This window comes from Onychostoma macrolepis, chromosome 23, assembly GCF_012432095.1.
Source record: "Onychostoma macrolepis isolate SWU-2019 chromosome 23, ASM1243209v1, whole genome shotgun sequence".
Lineage (NCBI taxonomy): Eukaryota > Metazoa > Chordata > Actinopteri > Cypriniformes > Cyprinidae > Onychostoma > Onychostoma macrolepis.
Genome location: NC_081177.1, coordinates 18521424 through 18542580, shown reverse-complemented (window position 1 = coordinate 18542580; position 21157 = coordinate 18521424). Strand labels below are relative to the sequence as shown.

Below are 21157 nucleotides of genomic sequence, written 5' to 3'. Positions count from 1 at the left end.
TAAAAGTAGTCCAGTATTGTTTTGGCCAAAAGCATTATAACATTTTTAATGAAAACAACGTGTTCAGTTCAGGTTTGGATTTTGCCCCATGTTAGGCTGTATCTGCTGCCTCTATATTCAATACTATCTGTCTCAAGGGACAAAAATCTGTAATCATATTCAGAACAACATCTGTTCTGGTTCTTCATGTGAAGTGGCTTTCAAATATGTTGCACCCTGGATTAAAATGTCTTTTCCAGTAATCTAGGTCAAGTTTTAAACTACTCAAATCATACAGGGAATAAAGAACTCACAACTTGTTTTCAAAAACATCATATCTTTATTGACATCTTCAAAGGACCAATTTTGCATTCAACTCTTTCCGAGTCAATCGTAAACTTCAGAGAACAAGCAGAACCACCATGTTACCCTCCTATTTCAATAACTACTGCACTGAACTGTTTGAGGGTTTGTACCTTTTTGTGTATTCTTTCTGAATGTGCTGGTAGAGCAATGTATTTCAGTCAATGAATGTTTTGCGTTTACCTCTTCATGCATTTATGGCTATATTTAGATTGCACAGTCTAGGAAAAAAATCATTTTGATTATTGTGCTTTTTTAATAAAGCAAATATTTCTTTCAAAAACTCTCAACCAAAAGTGAACATTTGTGTGGCCTCATGACTGTCTATGTGCACATATTCAACCAAACTTCCATCTAAATAATATTTTTCTCTTCGTAAGGCTTTCCTTTCTCACTACGAGTGCGAAAACTCTGCAGTAAACTGATTTTACAGCTTTGATTCCCCTGAGAGTGAGCCAAACACTCTTTCTCTCAGTTCTGTCAGCTCTCAAACCTTACCTGTCTTACACAACTGTTTGAAACATAACCTATCTGAAACACAAAAACAGGCAGAAAGAACAGTCACAAACAAACAAAACCCACACAAACCATACATAAACATTAAGCTGAATGGAATGTACGTCCATATGTTTTGGAATGCATGTTTGAGAAGTGCACATCGTGCAACTGTGCTTTGCCACATAATACAGCTGTACATCCACATGTGCATGCTGACAAGAGGCTCTCACATGCTTATATTTTGAACTTCTAATTCAACTTCATATTCAACATTAACAGTCTACCAGCCATGTTTGCAGAGGAGCAGCGCCTCTGTGGAAGCTCTGAATTCTTCACAGTATCATAGTCTCACCTTCAAAAAAAAAAAAAAAAAAAGTCTATGCTGAACATCTGACGCACTTGTGAATTTGACACCTATGGAGCAAAAGTGTGTGCACAGTGAGCAGGGGTTTGTATGTGTCTCAGTTTCTACATGCGTGCACTTTAGGACTTTGCAGGCTGTGTCTCTGTTCTAGGTGTGGCTTATTAAACACGTCCCTGAGGTCTTACTACACTGACACCAAATGACGACCTCATAAACACAAGCATCCTAAATAGGTTCATTCATTCTTCAATTCTTCAAAGATTTCTAAAACTAGAAAGTACCTGCTTGATTTCCAATACTATGAACACAATGGTTCCTATAGGAATTAGCTTAGGCCACGGGTCCGACAGCACTGCTGTTAATACAGACTTTGTACCTGTACAGCACCAACACAGCAGATCGACTGCTGCTTTCATCATTCTCATCATCATCCACTCTTTTAGTGCCTTTAGCATTAATCTTATTGCTTAAAATCAAAATGTATCAAAGTCACAGTGCTGAGTCTGTAGTATTCCGCATCTAGAGGTATGTCATCCTTGCAGATAATCAGATACCCGAAAAACAACAGGATGTCCATGTAAATTCTATGTAAAAAACATCATGAACGTTATCCGTATAGTAAGGCAAATACAAACTAAACAAATATTTGTCAGAGCCTTTAAACATCTTCAAACAAGAACATAATAAATATTAGGTGTGTGATAGACATCAACTGAATACTACAGCAAGTCTCTGTCTTATTTATATTGTCTCTGTCTGAGTAGACAATCAGAGAGAAGCTTCTAGACATTGGAGATGTTTTGTGAGGCATCCCGTGCTTGTCGGATACCGTAGAGCCACTTAATGACGCGTGCGTTCCTCTCGATGACCGAGATGCCGTAAGGAACACGCTCACTGGGCTTTACAGGCCCGTCATCATCATCGTCCTCCTCCTCCTCCTCCTCTCCTCGTCGTCCACCGTCTCCGCACTCTGAGCTAGGCGTACTGACGCTCCGGAGTTTGGAGACTGAAACAATGTCTGAATTTGCCCGGGCAAACCGCTCCACACCGCCCATTCCTTCCACCTCACCTGGGTCCAGTCCACAGTAGTTGAAGAAGCGCTCCAGGTCAGCTGTGGCCCGAGAGTAGCGGTCGCTCAAGTCTGATTTGGAGCGGTGGAGGGAGGGATGCTTCCGGGTTGAACCAGGACGTGACCCTCGAGAGCTGGCGGAAGAAATACGGGTAAAAGCGGGGGAAGCAGGGGGTAGAACGCAGGTGCGTAGAAGCAGCGGGCTGGAGGGTATGCAGGGGGATGAAGGGTGAGTTCCCGAAGGTTGCTTCTGTGTGGGAGGTGCCTGTGGCTGGGCTATCTGTGGTTGAGCTACTTGAGCTTGTCTAGATTTGGGTTTTAGAGGCAATCTCTGAGGTTTCCTGATCTCTGCCTGTGGTCGCACATCCACCCGTCGCACAGTTACGGAGTTGGGGGTCCCATAACTACCTTGTGGTACTAGTCGGGGAGCTCTGGCTGGGACCGGAGGCGGCCTTCGGCTGGGCTCTGCAGGTGAGGACTGATTGTTAAGAGGAGAGGAGGTGCGAGAGGAGTTGGGCGTTGAGCCAAGGTGTGCTTTGAAGTGAATGCAGTGCTGAGGTTCTGCAGATTGTCCACTACCAACACTCTGATCTCCGGAAGAGGGTGAGGAGGCTGAGGGAGAAGGAGAGGATGGGGTAGGTGAGGATGCAAGCGGTCCGTCGCAGACGTTGATTAGATTATTGAGCACTTCAAGGTTGAGTTGTGGTCCTCTGCTCATGCCATGGTCCGGTCCTCCGTTCTCCGTGTCAAGTAGACGCCGGGTAATCTTCCTTGCTGGTGGAGTGTTTATTCTGCACTGCATCATCATGCTTGGTGATAACAGCGGTTTGCGGATGATTGGGGGTTTCACAGGTTCTTGTTTATTGAGTGCTACTTGCTGACTCTTTACGTACTTGGCCTTGTCTGCTTCTAGGCGCTCAACTGCACTCAGCTTCCGCGTTCCTGGCTCGGGCACTCTGCGGAAGTAGTCCGGGCCTTTGTTGAGGATTCGGAAAGGCATGGCAGAGGTGAAGGGACCCCCAGTAAAACGTCCATCTGTGGGACGAAGGGTCTCCACTGGCATGATTGCTAGCAGTGGGATTAATTTAAGAGGTGAAATGAAGGCTAAGGGTCAAATTTTCTGTTGCGTTCAAGAATGTCTTGCAGTCCCAAGAAAGACTTTTGTAGTCACAGGTCTCTTTATTCCTTTTCCTTTGTATTTTAAGTTCTTTTTCCCCACCTTCAAGGGCCCCTTTAACTTTCTTACCAGTCTGAACACTCCTGCTGCTGTTATTTCACTCTTTTTTGTGTGCCGGCCTCTTGCCTCTATTATCTGTTCTCTCCCGAGTCCGGCTCATTGAATAGAGGCCCGTGGGATGGGGTCATAAAGGGTCACATTCCACATCAGTCCGGCTGAGTGACCCACCAGGACAGGGCAGATCCTAAAGTGAGCTCCTTGCAGCTGAAAGGTTACCAGAACAGTTCTGGTGAAACACGGTGACTCAGTCCCTTCCTCTCAAACTCCAGATTTGTAAAACACTCCTTAAAAACCTGATCCTCTTTTTCTTGTAATCCTGGACTCTTTTCCTGGAGGAAGGAGAGAGAGAGAAAGATGCTGTCAGACATGAGTAGGCAAAGAGAGGACCTCCTCTCGCTCCCTCTGCTCCACACACATATAACTGGAGTACTCTAGGGCGAATGGGGGCAGACGCTTGGTTTTAATGCACTGTCTGGCCCCTCCTACTACACTCTTAAAGCCTCCAGATGCTGCATGTGGGAGCAGCCAATCAGGAAAGAGAAAAGAGTTCCAAGCACAAGAGGAGGAGAAAGGAGTAAGCCAGCAGCCAATCTGTGATTGGTCTAAGGTTGGAACGCTGACCAATTGCACCCTTCCCCCCACTCACAACAAACACTCCTACTGAATTTTCATTCAAATGTGATTCTTTGAAAAAGAAACAAAAAAGAAAAGGGCAGAGCTAAAGAACAGCTGCAATCTTTTATATTCAGTTGCATCAAATAGTGGCGTTTTATGAAAATATTTAAATGTCCTCCTCCACTTGTTCAGTGTTCATGAGCGCACAAAGGCACTTTGTGTAGTATCTTTACAAAGTACATTATAGGCAGATTATCATCTTTTATATTCTGGTTTCAGACTCGATCTAAGCCAAGGCTCATTTAAATCTGTCTGAAACACTCATGAGCATGCATACAGCTCGTCTCAGAAAAGCTAGTTTTATAGTAAAACCCTCTTACCTTAAGACTTTAAATACAGAGAGCGCTGTTCTCAAATCTGTGCTTGCTCAAATTTAGACATTTTCCCCCTCACTCTCTCTCTCTTCATCATAACTTCTGATGCTTTCATATTCCTCTTGATCCTCATTGTCAAGGGAGTGAAGGCAATTTGCCTTTTCCCTTCCCTATTCTCCTTTTTGTTACTGCATTAAAGGTTTGGATTACATCATCAAGAGCGCTGAGAGGCTTGTTCCTTGCCGTTCATCATCATCACCATCATTATATTCAAATACACATTTTTTTAATTAATCTTTTTATAGCATGACTTCTAGTCTGGGCCCTCATCCCAGTTACGCTCCCCCTTCCCTTCTTTCACTAATGAGATAGAAAAGTCTTAATACAATAGAAAGAATCCTCCAACCAAGCAACGGTTCATTTGAAATCATAAATATAGTCTTAAACTCTAATTGCAGAACAGAGTGAACTGCCTTTAAACCTGCTAATAACCTTTCAGACATTTGCCAGAAAGACAACTATAAATAGCCTAAATTGCTTAAATGAACCGTTTACTTTCCTAATACATGTTCCTTGTATTATTGTGAACATTTTCTCAGTGCATGTTTTTCCAGATACTAAAATAGTTTGGCTTTATTGCAATTCTTAAATTTTACTAGCTTGCTCTTCCTCTGAAGTTTCAGGGTTAATCTAATTAATTTTAACTTCAACATCATGCTGATTATCATTTAAATATGTAAAATGAGAACATTTCATGTTAAAATGTCTTGGTTTTTCAGGGTTATTTGCTGTTTACTGTTGCTAATACTTCCATTCTGGTTTATGAATCATTCAGATATGCGACTCTGACCGTACATGACTATGAGATTGAAACAGAATAGAGACAGGCAAGTTAAAAGTAGGTTACCACTGGAGAAATGTCTTGTGTTGTAATGTTTCCATAACTATGGAAACAGAATTATTTAAACATTCTTGGCATGTTTCTGTCTGTTATTGTGTCTTATAAGAGGCTTATGGACAGAGTAATGCAATAAATGCTTATCCAGGTCAAATTCTGTGATGGATTTAGATGATGCACACACACATACACACCTACAGCTGTCTCTCAATGGCCAGGCTTTTAATAGAAGGCACAGTTGCTCAGGACCCTGCAATGCTGTTAGGGGTGAGGCAGGTCTTGTGTCCAAAAGCCAAAATGGATCATCATTCCTTCCCCTCCACATCTCCATATTCCCCTGTGCTACACCGGCCTTTACTGAACACCAATATAGAAGAAAGCTCTTCCACAGGGACCATAGAGCACAATCAAGAAGGCTTGTACATATATGGATAACAATGAAAGCTAGCAGAAATTCTAGGCTTGTTAAGTCATCAGAGCACTTTCTCAAAACTATTTAACTACCTCAGGCATCAGTGAGATAAGCACACAGATAAACAGCCTATGCAACATCCAAATGTGGTTCCAACTTAAACTATATACTAAAGATATGTTTTTTGGAACATTATTAAAGGGATAGTTCACACAAAAAATTAAAATTTCATTTTCTGTCATTAATTACTCACCCTCATGTTGCTCCAAACCCATTAATCCTCCATTCATCTTCAGAACACAAATTATTTCTGATGAAATCTAAGAGCTTTCTGACCCTGCATAGACAGCAAAGCAACTACCACATTTAAGGCCCAGAAAGGTTGTAAGGACATCATTTAAATAGTCCATGTGACATCATTGGTTCAACCTTAATTTTAAGAAGCAACGAGAATACATTTTATGCGCAAAAAGTGGACTTTGCACATGGACTATTTTGACGATACTACGTTCCTGGGCCTTGAATGTGGTAGTACCCAAAATTGAGAACTAAAGCCTGCTTATTACAGTCTTCATGGGAGAACTTTATTTTTTATCATTGCTCAAGCTCAGGTTAAGTTCTGTATGGATTAGATGGATTTTGCATATTATCTGCCAATATTATAGAGATTATTATTTGATTGTATCAGTCCATTTTGGATGCATATCGGATGCATATATGCAGTGTCAGAAAGCTCTCAGATTTCATTAAAAATATCTTAATGTGTGTTCCGAATTTGAACAAAGATCTTATGGCTTTGAAACGACATAAGAGTGAGCAATTATTGACAGAATTTTCATTTTGGGTGAACGATCCTTTAAAACCAATCGTTTTAAACATGAAAAAACATTTTCAAGATTACATTTAACTTTTTAATATGCAATCAATAAAACAAGGGAAATTAACATACAATTAAATATCCAAAGTTGGCCGATATGCATCCAAAATGGACTGATACAATCAAATAATAATCTCTATAATATTGGCAGATAATATGCAAAATCCATCTAACCCATACAGAACTTAACCTGAGCTTGAGCAATGATAAAAAAATAAAGTTCTCCCATGAAGACTGTAATAAGCAGGCTTTAGTTCTCAATTTTGGGTTGCAACCCACCAGCTGGGAACCACTGTTTAGAGCAATGATATACTCAGTCCAACAGAAGTTGAAATCTTACTCATCTTACAGCACACAGTGATCCCAAAACCATTAAAGTGTTTAGGTCTCATGTAAAATAAGATCCCCAAACAGAGGCAAACACACAGTGGAATGTGAGGGCCACAGGGGCGAGGGTGGCACGGACAGCCCACAGATATGGGCACAAGCGTCGTGTGAACTGATTGAGATAACAGAAGCATTTCAGCACCGAGCCAACTGGACTCAGAACACAGAGGACATAGGGAGAGCCAAGAATACACACTTAGAGCCACACACACCCACGTCAGACTGCCACAACCACAGAAACACACAGGCATCTCCAAAGCAAACCTTGCTGGGCACAAAATAAAGATCTGGTCTTGATTTCTAAGAGCTGATGTAATTTTCCCCACAGTGTTTAGTGGTGAACTGGACTGTTGAGCCGCAAAAAACGTGAATGGAAAATGTTTGCTAACGGCTTGAGCATGGCATCTAACAGTGATGTTTTTAAACCTGAATATGTAATGTTCATTTTATTAGTGTTTAATGATTTGATGTACACTAGATCAGGGGTGGTGAATGTCAGTCCTGGAGAGTCTTAGCCCTGCAGAGTTTTGCTTCAACCCTAATCAAACACACCTGAACAAGCTAATCAAGGTCCGAAGGGTTACTAGAAAGCTACAGGCAGGTGAGTTTTAATTAGGGTTGGAGCTGAACTCTGCAGGGCTCCCCAGGACCGGAATTCGCCACCCCTACACTAGATGAAGGAAAATGTGATGCAAATAAGCTTACAGTAAAATCCATGGACAAATGCATTGGGAGACGGCGGGTTGAGCACGGCGGTCTACAGCTGCAGGGAGAAAGTAAAAAATGACCTCACTAATTTTGGCTGAAAGAAACTCCGCATTGTAATTAGAGGGGAATTCAGCATGAGTGGAAGAGATCTGCTGTTTTAAGGATATCTTTCAATTACTGCTGCGACAACAGACCCAACATGAGAGATACACGTGAGTGGGGAAAATAAAAAAAGAACAAGGAAGAAAAAAATGAAAGACAGAGAAAGTGAGGGAGATAGAGAAGTGGGTCAAATATCTGAAAAACAGAGATAAAGAGTCAGACAGAGACAGAAAGTTGGTAAACAGTAATTTGAAACAGTAGAAGAATGAACAAGATTTTTAGTTTTCTAAAAGAAAAATATGAGTAGTGCTTGCCAAAGCAAACTGCATCACCACAATGTCAAGCTCTTGCTAAAATGTTCAAAATGTGTTCAGCAGGATTGCAAGGCTTGTTAACTCAAATCAAAAAGCTCAGTTTCTATGATTCTGGTCCTTAGACACGCTTGCGCTCTCCTTTAATGTCCATGTTGATCAATTTAGCTTGACACATCACATCTTTCCTCAACAAACCGCACAATTTGAGGCATCATTTCATGTTCATACCACGCGAGTGACATTACCTTAACCATAAGAAACCGGATGTCAGTAATAACTCAAAATGCGTCATAATTTTGACAACATCTATAATTACTGCACTTTGGGAAAGAGAAGAATAGTAATGATGATGCTTGCCCTAGTTGTCGGGCTTGAAGCGCTGATGAGAAGCTTCTGGATGTCAAATTGTCTATGTAGAGGCATGTACGACTTTGTGACTGGAGACTGACAGCTCCAAATAGATCAAAACCTACATTTCCTGCTCCTAGCAGCCTGGAAGGATTCACTCTGAGTCACCTGTGCAAAGTTACAGTTACGCTCCTGTTCCCCAGGCTACATACTTTCCATCCTTTAACATGTCAATATTGCAGGAAGCTCGTGTGAATCTCTTCAGGTATTAGGCAAGGACTGAGTGTAGAAGATCTGACGTCACTATGAGTAACGAGGGAATTCAAGAATCTCTCCCAACTGGAAACATGTGGCATCCTGCTGACTAAGCGGATGTTATGTAAGGAAAAGGGAGAAGGAATGTGTAGATCAAACCATCACCACCATGTGTAGTAAAGAGACATGGTAAGGTAAATATTACCTTTGCATGCCATCAAAAGGAGGAATGTGATAAGGCGAGCCAGATAAGAAGAATTCTAGACGAGCCCCCATAAACTACTATTTAGCAACAAGTAGCTATATTTTCCCAGTGCTTTTGTGTGACAGTTCTCAATTGATTTATTGATAACGGCTTGTTTCAGAGTGAATCTGAGTGACTGTGCCCTAGAGATGAACCTCACTTAAAGATTTGACCTCTTGCACTACACTGTAGGTGTTAGGTGTAAATACAAGCTAACTAGAATCATTCCCAAAGGTTTTCCCTGACGGCTTTTACTGCATTGACAGAGTTACACCTCTCACTCAACTCACCTCACCTCAGTTGCCATGATAAAGACGCCCCAGAGGATTCAAGCTTTTAGCCTGATAACCTTTCACACTGCCTCCATCCATAACTACCACAAAGCTCCATCGGTGAGGGACAGCTGGTTATAAAGGGTTTTAAACAGCCTTTTCTTCTCAATGTGTGGCAACGCACAGCACAGCTGTTTCCCCTCCGTCCACAGCAGGCCAGGATGACCTCTCAACACAACATCATTAGACAGAGCTGGTAAGACCAGGATACAGCTAACATTGAATGTCTGAATGAGCCCTTAGGATATTATCATCATTCATCTCCCATTTATAATGTCAGCCAATATGTGAATCCCTAAAGATGTAAATACAGTTGCCCTCAGTGCCATTTCTCACACTTAAAGTTTACCCAAATAAATTAGGGCATAACAGACTTCTGTTGATTTTAAGTAATAAAAATATATTAAATAAATGTATAATTACTACAGACTAACTCAAACCACAAATAGCCTTTTTTTTTTTTGAATTATTTATAATAAATATAAATAACATACGGGGTTGTACTTAATGATTATTTTGGTAAAAATTTTGGTAATAAATTATAATTTTTTGATCTGTCAAGTAATTCTTCGGTTAGTCAGATTAAAAAACATTTTCTGTATTTTAAAGAAAACATGTTACTTCATTGTCATCACCCAAAGTTTGTGTATTTTATGTGCAAAAATGTTTTAAAAATAAGACTTATATAAAAAAATAAAAATTGAAGCAAAAAGGCAGTATTACAATTATTTTATTTATTATTATGAATCATTTTATCTATTAATCACATTTTTGTGTATCTTTTATATTTATATCTTTTCTATCATATTGGGGATATTCATTAAGGTAAGATTAAGATCCCCTTAAATGTGTCACAAAAGCATGTTAAAACGAACACTTACAGAGGATCGGTCCATTCTTCCATCTCTCAAGTTGACTGTAATAAGATAATCAGACGAGAGCAAAAAAGTCCATCTGTCCTTCATGGGCCAACCACAATGTGACTATAAATTCCCCACATTTCCCTCCATCCATCAATTTAAAACTTAAAATCAGAGAAACCAGATTAGATCAAATCAGATATCTGGAGTTTTCAGATCAGGACGCTCACGCAGCACAGCGTCAGTCAGATAAATGTATCTGACCCCAGAGACCTGGGTGATCTGTCACTTACATGACTATTAGTGATTTATGTTTTCCACTGGATAAAGCTCTGCAGTACCAGCTGCACATTTGAGGAAGAACACTGTGGTGGCAGAGGTCACTTTAAACTCTCAACCCAGTACTGTTCAACCGTCCTGGCAACATCCTTGCAGCGCTCGCTGTCATATCGATCAAGCAAAATGGCCTGATCATCCCCTAATTACAACCACGGCAACCTTGTGTCTGTCAGACTCATCTCAGGAATCCATGACCCCGGGGTCCTCTAAATGGACCATGACCCTGTGGCCCGCCTCAGGCCTGACAAAGTAAAGCTGAGAAATGTCACTCACACATTCTCAACACTAAAGACACATGCACTCACGCCTGCCACACACAAGCATATGTGTGTGGACACAGTGTGTAATCACAGAGACGAGATGGTTCAAGCATCAGCCCAGAGTGTTGTTTTTACCTTCTTCCACCGCAGCTACCAATTCCGCTTTCCCACAGTCACACACACCCCCCCAAAACAAAAGAACAACAAACAACTAGTAACAACGTTTACAAAAAACTATAGCACAACGCAAACACAACATCCAAACACACACAGACAGAGGTCACCTATTAACCCAGTTTGACCAATAACTAAGCCAGTAATGTCAGTGAGTTAATGGATCTCAGAGAGGGAAAGATAGAGAGATGGAGATCTTTTCCTGCACGAATATGCAGACAATGACACAGAAAATTCCTCACAGTTATTACACACACTGACTCAGTTCCTCATTTCTCAATTACTATTGTTTTGACAAACTATTGACATTCATTTTAGGGATGTAAGATGCATCATATCGGCTATCAATTTTTTTAATCAGTATTTTTTGATATTGGATATTTAATTGTTGATGCTCATTTCACCTATGTTTACATTCAAATTTCCTTTGCTGTCATCTAACGCTCATTTAAAGTTAATCATCAAAACACTAATAAATTTATAAAATGAAGCAAATAAAAGAATTTATTTTTTATGTTTTATGTACAACTGTTCATATTAATCTTGTGATGACTAAATTCACTTAATTCACAAAATAGCATCAAGTATAGATAAATATACTTTGTTAAAAAAATATATATATTTTCCATCAGCTTAATAAATAAATAAATATCAGCCAGAATTTTAATATGTGTGCATCCCTAACAACAATGGCACAAAATGGCATTGAGCACGCACAAAAACCAACACAATCCAACAAATGAACAGAAAAATGCATACTCACAGATATCCATTGTTTTAATGCATATAACAAAAGTCCTAATGGAGTTTCTGTATTTAATTGCCTAAAAACTGAACTCAATCACCCTACACACACACGATTTTTTGCTGATCCCGTATAAACAACCATTATGTTCTACTAGGTAATCAGTCTGGTCCCAGCACGCTCAAATTAGACTCACTAGACACTCACATCCTTCATAAATGAATGATGAAATGAGAGGACATGAGTTACACATGAGCCTCACTGTTACTGCTATCACAGTTGAAGATAAAATAACAAAAGAAAAGTTAGGGAGATATATAGATAAAAAAAAAACTAACATAAAGCCAGAGTTCAACACAGTCAACACAAACTAACTGCAGAAAGCATGAGACTAATCTACTAGTCTATAGATTACTGGATTTCTGTTACAGGTTGCTTAACTTACCAGGACAAGTGTTTTCCAAGAGCAGGATGAAGCTCTCAAGCTGTCGAGCCGTTTGAAGAACAGAGCTCAACAGAGAGTCGGTGCTCCAGTGAATGTGTGTGAGAGTCTGTGTATGTGTGCACGACTGACACGGCAACTCAAATACTTCTCCTCCTCCTCCTCCTCCCTCTTTCCTACATAGCTCCTCCCAGCCAACTCTTTCAGGAAGAGCTGGACTGGAGAAATACAAGCAGGAAGCGCAACTCTTCCCTTACGGACACAACCAAATGAATTAATTCATGCACCACAGTATGTGTTTGTGTCATTTTTTTCTCCACAAATCCTCTGCCTATTCTTGGTCTCGAGAGGTTTGCAATTGGAGTTGTCGCTTCCGATTGGTGTTCACCTCCTGGATATTTGTGGCGGTCATTTCCCAAAACAACTTTTCCTACATTCCACCTACTGTAGACTACAGGAGGAAGTGATATAACAGTGTCTGTCGGCTTCAAAGTAAAAGGAGCACTGCAGTGGAGACCATAAGGAAATCCAGTCATTCGGTCTGACAATTTCAGGAAGATCTTCAAGGAATTACCTGAAACAGACTGAAGAGAATCATCCCGTATGACCGTTTCTATTCTGGGAAGCAGACCGCTAAGAAGAATTTGTGGCTTCTCGGATCTCAGAATGTGAGTCTGGGTTGAGCGTCGCCCTCAAAATACAAGTAAAATCCCGTAAGAACAGGGAGTGGACTAGATCCAGCTCAAAGTGATGGAAATGAATGAAAGTTACGAAACAAACACTTTTTCACTGACACACCAGTATCACGTTGGAGACTCCACCTCTCCATTTTAAGTAAGATTAAATAGATTATTTAAGGAGTGGTTCTGGTTTGGCAGACCACCTTTGTTTGAAGGTGAAAGTTCTGCTGAAATCAGATAACATCTGCCATCCAGATGCACAACAAATAAACAAGTCTGACCCAAACAGCTCCTCCTTTTCAGGTCTATTCATTCAGTCAAGTGCAGGTGTGGATTCTTAGCCCATTCCTCTCCATTTGACTGCCTTTGAAACCCACACCCTCATGCCAAGGGGGCATACCTGAGTCCCACCGTAATCACAATACCCGCAGAATGTCTGCCTGTGGCTATGGTAACAGATCTCTATGGGAATGGCTGAAGCTCCTACCAAAGGTCTGAAATAGGGGTGTTAACAACTGATTGACGATTAATTATTGTGCATAATTTAATTTAGAAAATTAAACTGATGATTAATCAACTTAGCAGTGTGAAAAACCTGTCTATACAAGAACTTAAACTATTGAGTTGCATGTAATATTTGCAACACAGATGTGCACCCATGGATTGTGAAAATGAAGCAGGCTAAATTTAAAAACGGTTGCAACATTTTACGGTCTATAAACAATGATTACATAGTGATAGTATATAGTAGTATAGATAAGTATAGTATTTCTAGATCTATCTCTATGCGCAGGGATGAAGACCTCTGATCTTTCACCTTAGCTTCACCGTAACTTTATCCCTGCCCAAGTTCCCGAAATGTTTACGGTGAAGCTGCTTACGCTGCAGGATCAACCCTAATGTTAAAGAGCCTGGCTGCCCTGTGTACAGTGCCACATTGGTAATGCTGTCAGCACTGATCCGTCTGGGTTCTCATCTGAGCTGCTGAAGAATGGCAGTGTCTTTGAAAGAGAGGATTATGGAGCAGTGCAAGATTACTACTGCTGCCCATCTTTCATTCTAAAGATCATAGACCACGCTGTAGGCTCAGAACGAGACACACTCACAGGGTCAGACTCGTGCACGGACATCTCCTTTTACAACTCGTATTACACACAGACATGTCCAAACGGGATTTCACACCACTAAATCATCACAAATACACACACCCCTCTGCGAACGTGCATGTGCACATAAACATGATCGACAGATTAGTTAAACAGTGATGAAAATGACTGTTTGCCACAATGAGGTCGACTATCACAACAAGCTGTTTACATACTTGACAGTTGCATTTAAATAAACAGTTCAAATTTCCATGTGGGTTACATTTCTTATCAGAGGACAGAAGAGAGACGAATGCAAATCCAATTCCCTCTGAATTCAAAAGTGACGTTATAAACACGTCCGGACAGAATCTCCGCTGTTTAATTTTTGCATGAAATTCTGCAGAATGGATCTACCCAGCTAACAACAATTTGCTAACATTCTCATTAAGCCATTTATTATTAAATATAATTTCAAAACATTTAAAAAAAAATCATTTTGCAAACTTTATGGGAATGTCTTTTGCTCTGAATGTTCTGAAACTAGTAACATTCTAAAAACATTAGACAAACATTCAACTAAAACATTTTAGAAAATTGAATTTTCTATTAACATTACTGGAAGAATGTTAGTTCATAACTTTTAGAGAACCTTGCCAGAACATTTAAAAAGGTTCTGAGGATGTTTCCTGTTAGCTGGATGAACAACCACGTAAGGGGCGGGCATCAATAGAACTTTCCATTCCACGGAAATCTTTTTCGGCAGAATTCCTTGCAGAGATTATATGTAGGCCTGGTTACATGTGGGTGGCACCGAAAGGATTGTCTGAAGTTGAGCCTGCTATAACACGTGCACACACACACACACACACGGTTTGTTAAAGAGGCCTGGCGAGTCATCGCCACAGATTTGGAGACGTTACACAAAAACAAGAGCACCTGAGCCAATCAATGCATGGAGAAAGAGGCAGATCAGGGGTGAGTGCACTCTCAGTCGCAGTGCCATACATGGGATGAGGCCAAATCCACTCTCTCACGTGCTGGAGGGAAACACAGCCCTCTGGGAAGGGTGGAGGGCTGGCTGGACTAGTGCTGTTTATCTTGGGAGGGCAGTTTTTAGGGAGAGGCTTGAAAGAGCCAACTCACATTCCTCAGGAAGAAAAATGGAGATTTAGAAGAGTGTGTGAGGAAAAGAGAAAAGCTCGATCACGTTTTGAAGTCCAAACGTGGGGAAGATTTATTTAGTAAACGTATGTGGGCGGTTGATGTGGCAAACTTCTTATGGGTCAAAAGCATCATCCAGAGATAAAAATAATTCATTTTTTTCTGGAATTTCAGTGCTCATATTAGTATGTGACCGTAAAGATGTTGTTTCTAAATAAAATAATATTAATATTTATTAATTTAGCAAATGCTTTTATCCAGGTTGATTTACAAATGAGGAACATCGCAAGAACTTTATAATAAAAGTCAACAATATTCAGTAATCAGGTATACAGTAGAAATTCAGCTTAAATACAAACATTTGTTGATTAGCAACCATTTCTGAAGTCCATAATAAACTTAATATAGGGGTTGTGGTTAAATCGACTCTGTCAGAGAAATGAGTCACATGGTGTGTCACTATAATAAAAGTTTCAAACTCTGTTAGAAATGTTTGTGGTAAAACTGTTTTTGCTCATTGGAGGAAAATGATTAAGGACATTGGCTTAAGATCTCTGTGTTCTATGGAAAGCCTATATCTGCTTTAAAGTCAATAAAATAAAAGTAAAAACTTTATATCTTTCAGTAGTATTATACATAAAAACATTATGTGTAATTGGAAATGCCAAGACAATTCTAGGTAGGGCTGTGTGATTTGGTTAAAATATCTAATTGCGATTTTTGACAGATATTGCGATTGCGATTTGATTTGCGATTTTAATTTTGCAAAGTCAAGCTTCAGCTCAATATTCTCAGTAGTGTGCAGCACAGTTCTTTGTTGAAAAAAACAATAGAAATCATCACAGAAATTCTTACAGTTTCCATTAAAACCATTACAAAATTCCTTTTTGTAGTGTGTTTTGGGCATTATTGCAATAGGAATTACTGTTGTTCTATTGGTTCCCATCTGCCAGATTTCATCCCATCAATAGAATCCATCAAATGCCAGTAGACACCATTATATTAAAACCAATACAATTCCCATTATAACCCTTTATAATTATAACCCATTACATTTTCTATAGTGTTTTGGGAGGGGTTCTATTGTTTTTTCAGCAGGGAAGATTATAATGGTATTACTACTTTTACAGAATTTACGTAATTACTGAATTGTGAATTGTGAGTACTTAACTGTATTACTTTAGTCAATTATTCAAGTATTACATATGTTACATTGGCTGTTTTATTCATTTGGGATTTATAAGTATTTGGGATTTTAAGAACAAGTGGAAAATGTGCTGAATGTTTCATTTCATCCAAGTGAAACTAGCAAAGCAGTTAGACTGAATTTACATTTGTTTCAAACGCGGAGCCAGGCGCGAGACCGTGAGTATAAACGAGCATCACGAAACAGGCTGCGTGTGTGCGGCAAGTGTAAACGACTCGTCCGTGAGACGCGGGATATGCGCCGCGTGGGGCAGAGAGGAGCGAGTATGTGAAGCATTCACAGACGCAGGCTGTGTGTGCGATTTTATGAATTGGGAATAGCGAACATGCATTATAAACTTATTTCAAATTAGAATCTGTTGGGGAGATAAAATGTGTAAGATAACGTTCATGTACTAATAAAAACAAATAAGAAAATGTATATTTTATTCTCCAGTAGGCTACTAAAGGCAGAACCGATAAGGCAGCTCTTTTGCGTTGTGGCACAGCGCTTGCAAATTAACCTTTTTGTTCGGTGTCTGTCATTTCGAAGCCGAAGTAATCTCATATTACATAAAATGTTCTTTAGTATTAATTTGCCCGACTATTGATCTGACCTTGTAGATGCCATAATCCCACTCGTGCGCGCTTTCAATTTTTTTTTTTTTTTTTTTGCCACTCAAGGCTGGCAGTCATGCATTTGCATTTGATCTGGAACAGAGAATATTGCGTCCACATCGCAGGCTTTGCAATTAGTAAAATCGCAACATCTCAAATCGCGATTGCGGTTCGATTTCGATTAATCGCACAGCCCTAATTCTAGGCATTTTCAATTAGGCCACAGATTGAGGAAACTGCATGAACCATTATGTGGGTCATATGGGGTCATTGTGTGTGTGTGTGTGTGTGTATCCCATTATCAACCCATAAACTACTTAGAAATCACAAAATAAACTAGACCTCTTGTTTATACATTGATGCCTATTCAAACACTTCACTGATTCAGTATCTTTTTCTAAATGAATCATCATCATCAATAGAGTTTAGGAAAGTTTTAGGAAAGTTTAAGATCACTCCGAGAACCCAAAATGTCTCAGATTCGCTCTAATCTTCTCAACCCTGCTGAGCATATGATCATTTCATCCGCTGGAGCCCCGAGGCTGTCAAATATCACAGAAAGAGACTGTGGCGCTTCACATGGTTTGCAAACTAACTGGCTTAGGACCTAGTGGCTAGGCTGTGGTTGAGGGTGTGTGTGTGTATGGTTTGAGAAAACAGACTTTACTCTGGAGGAGACAGAGCACATGCAGACTACAGATTAATCTTTACTAAACAGTAACAGTCCCCCCTTTCTCCATCTCTGCTGATAGACCTCTACTCACCGCTGACAGTCCTAAATTGGAATTTGACTTGCAGCACATCCTGGAAATCCCACAAAGCACAAGCAGAGGAGACAAAGGAGGCCAGTGAATTCATGGACTCAGGCTGTGTTATGCCATTCAGACTGATCCCACATTTCACAAGACTGTGGAGGATGATTTCCACAAAACTGACATCAGCACTAATACTCAACCAAAGAGTACACAATCTTTCATGTGGGATGCTATGGGACTTTACTCTATCCAAATACATATTAGGCCTGATTAGTCTTCATTTTCCACATCTAGCACAACTGAGCACACAAACTCTTCTAAGTATATGAATTCACTGCATGCACACTACCTAGCAGACCTAAGATTTCTGTAATGCAGAAAGAGGAAATACATACACCTAAAAAAAACTATTTTTTACAGTATAAATTGTTAATGTTTTATGCCTTCATTTGATTACCATATATTTTGATGATAATTTGTATTAAATAATAATCTAGAAAAATTAAAACAGACACAGAATTTCTGAAATTTCAGAATTTGCAAATGGGAAAAAAAAAAATCTAAATTCAGAAAAAGAAAAACAGAAAAAAAAAAAAAAATTTAGGAAAAAATAATATGGACTATGGCTATTCTGATGATGAAAATTACATCACAACTGTCCACAAGCCAAAACAAAAACAGACAAGCTAAAACATACAAAAACATATACCTTTAAATATCCTACCAATAAAATAATGAGAAAAGAAGAAAAAGAGAAAAGAATACATGCAAATACACTAAAAATAAAAGGTCAAATGTACTTGATTCTTCAAATTAATATTTCTAATTTAGAACACTTCAACTTTAGTCATTATAACACAAAGAAAAGGTCCACAAGTGCCAGAATACATAGACATGACATTTAATAGCTGTTAATGTTTGTTTGAATACTTTAGGTTTTGTTGCGTCCAAAAAGGTCAACGTGATGCAAATTCCCTATTTAGACAGACACTGAATGATAATGCTCAGGCTATCAGCTAACAGGGAATAACAAAAACATACTCTAATCCCTTTTCAGTATCCTTTGCAGTGGAATCAGGTCAGAACGACATGAAGAGTAGTAGCCTATGTGTGTACTGTAAAATAAAACTGCCTAGCTGTCTTGTTATATGATCTGTTTCACTTGGATTGGTGACTAAAGATACTCTATATGTGCAGACATCCAAACACACAGGTCTATCTTAGCATCATATGCAATCTAGTACTTTAGCAATCACATAACCACACACTTCTTAGTTTACTTTTCCTGGATTGCATCAAAAAATTCAATAACACGGGAAACTGTCTTAAAGGAAAAAAACAAAGCATGTCAATAAAGGAAGTTCCTGTGGCCTTCGGGGCCAGTTTCCTTATTAACAAAATATGCTCCATCCACTCACTTAAATATAAAAATAGTCCAAAAGACACAGTACCGTGAAATAGATAGGAAGCAGCTGTCACTTCACACTTCTGTGCTGCTATTTTGTTACTTTAGTGAGCAGTGTAACAGTCAAGGACAAATAACCACAGTACGCAGTAAACCTTCACTCCAGGACTTGTCCTTGGGCTCCACTTTTAACAAGACTGCACATTAATTTTCAAAGTGATGTTCTGCAGTAAAAGTGCTCATCGCCCAAAACTGATTAGGAATGGGAAGGCTGACTCGCTGCCACGAATCGGTTCTTTCGAACAGATTCAAATGAAAAGTTTTAAGGAATCAGGGAATTATGTCTTCACGCAGTGCCTGACATCACATTATAATTTCAATGTAAAATTCAACTCATAAAAACATAATTCTCAAGAACACATATCTCATCTGCATTTAAATTAAACAATATATATTTGTGTGTGCGTATATGTATGTATGTATGTGCATATATATATATATATATATATATATATATATATATATAAAATTTACATCACTTGGAATCATTTCAGACCATTTGTGAACCGATTCAAAAGATTCGCTAGAACAAATTTCCTGAGATAAATGTGAGACCCTGGACCACAAAACCAGTCATTAGTAGCACAGGTATATTTGTAGCAATAGCCAACAATACATTGTATGGGTCAAAATGATTGATTTTTCTTTTATGCCAAAAATCATTAGGATATTATGTAGAGATCATGTTCCATTAAAATATTTTGTAAATTTCCTACCGTAAATATATCAAAACTTAATTTTTAATTAGTATTATGCAATGCTAAGAACTTCATTTGGACAACTTTAAAGGTACTTTTCTCAATATTTAGATTTTTTGTTTGTTTTTGCACCCTCAGATTCCAGATATTCAAATAGTTGTATCTCAGCCAAATATTTTTATAGTCCTATTTTTAGTCCTACCCTAACAAACCATAATGGAAAGCTTATTTATTCAGCTTTCAGTTTCATAAATCTCAGTTTCCAAAAAAATTACCCCTATGACTGGTTTTGTGGGCCAGGGTCACATATAAGTTAGCCTAAGCTTTACAAGTCACATTTGATCTAACTTAATATGCTCAAAAAATAATTTTACAAAACAAACTGTGAGCGATTAACATTTTCGAACGTTGCGAGTATCATCTATTTTTTATTACAAAAAAAAAAAATCCATTAAACTAGATTAAAACTTCAGAATGTCTTTTCAGCATTTAAACTAGACGCTCTGATGCTCATTGGACGATCATAAACTGTCACTGAGTCTTCACTTTTACAACTCACCTCAGCAGCGACACCGCAGCGTTTCCAAAGTAGACTTCGAACAGGAAAAATCTAACTAACGTTAGGTTGTACCGTATGAATTTAGAGCGAAAATGTCTTTGAAAGAAAAAGGGAGAGTACCTGGTATCTACATTTTCATGAGCCCTGAAGCCGATTGAATTTCTGCGGGGAATATACCACTATCAGACCATAACATATGAGGGAGCAGTGTTATTGTGTTATAAAAAAAAATAGAACGTCAGCGGTAACACATGCTTTAATTTACCGCACAAATATATGCCTAGTGATTATTAATATGTTCTTACAATAAAACTAAAATATTGTTTAGGACAAGAAAGCAGGTTAGGGTGTCTGCACACCGTGTGAACACCCCTAATACTTCAAATAATAGTATGAGCCGAATCCCGCCATTGGTCGCTTTCCAGTTTGGAAAACGCAGGAAAGTTTCCAAGGTAACCGCCCTCAGTGTGTTACGTATTACGTAATTGTTTTGCCTCCCTAAAAACTCATGGTAAGTAATTAATAAAATATATCCGTAGGAAAAAAATCATTGGGTTTTATTCTGGTATCTACTTAGGAGCATTCACATTAATTCTTCCATTCTGTTAAAGCCTGAATCATTTAGCCAACATTTGAACCTTGTGATTTGACGGTGATGTCATATGTCAGCAATGCTAAAAACACAGTAAATTGTAAAGAGAGGAGGCTTTGCTAAGCGGAATACAAAAAAGAGGAAGGTACTTCAGAAATTT

The 21157-nt window shown here is 39.1% G+C and overlaps 2 protein-coding genes across 3 annotated transcripts in view; both read right to left on the bottom strand.

The window, feature by feature from the left end:
- Positions 1-20548, bottom strand: part of nsfl1c (NSFL1 (p97) cofactor (p47)) — a 48687-nt gene extending 28139 nt beyond the window's left edge. The window contains exon 1 of the mRNA XM_058763313.1: positions 20406-20548. The gene's annotated coding sequence lies outside the window, so the exon portion shown is untranslated. The remainder of the gene's footprint in view (positions 1-20405) is intronic.
- On the bottom strand, positions 307-20582 carry wu:fa11c10 (protein FAM110B). Of its 2 annotated transcripts, none has more exons than XM_058763312.1 (2): positions 20526-20582; positions 307-3839 (listed from the first exon to the last, which is right to left on the bottom strand). In XM_058763312.1, exon 2 carries the CDS (start codon positions 3334-3336, stop codon positions 1987-1989), a length of 1350 nt encoding a protein of 449 aa, XP_058619295.1. In that variant the 5' UTR covers positions 3337-3839; positions 20526-20582; the 3' UTR covers positions 307-1986. The 2 variants fall into 2 exon arrangements, with proteins under 2 accessions (XP_058619295.1, XP_058619294.1); XM_058763311.1 differs by lacking the exon at positions 20526-20582 and adding an exon at positions 12200-12339.
- Between the last annotated feature and the right edge of the window lie 575 nt (positions 20583-21157).

What these genes read in the sequence shown, in the direction of transcription:
- wu:fa11c10 (XM_058763312.1), bottom strand. Translation starts at nt 3,336, where the DNA reads ATGCCAGTGGAGACCCTTCGTCCCACAGATGGACGTTTTACTGGGGGT.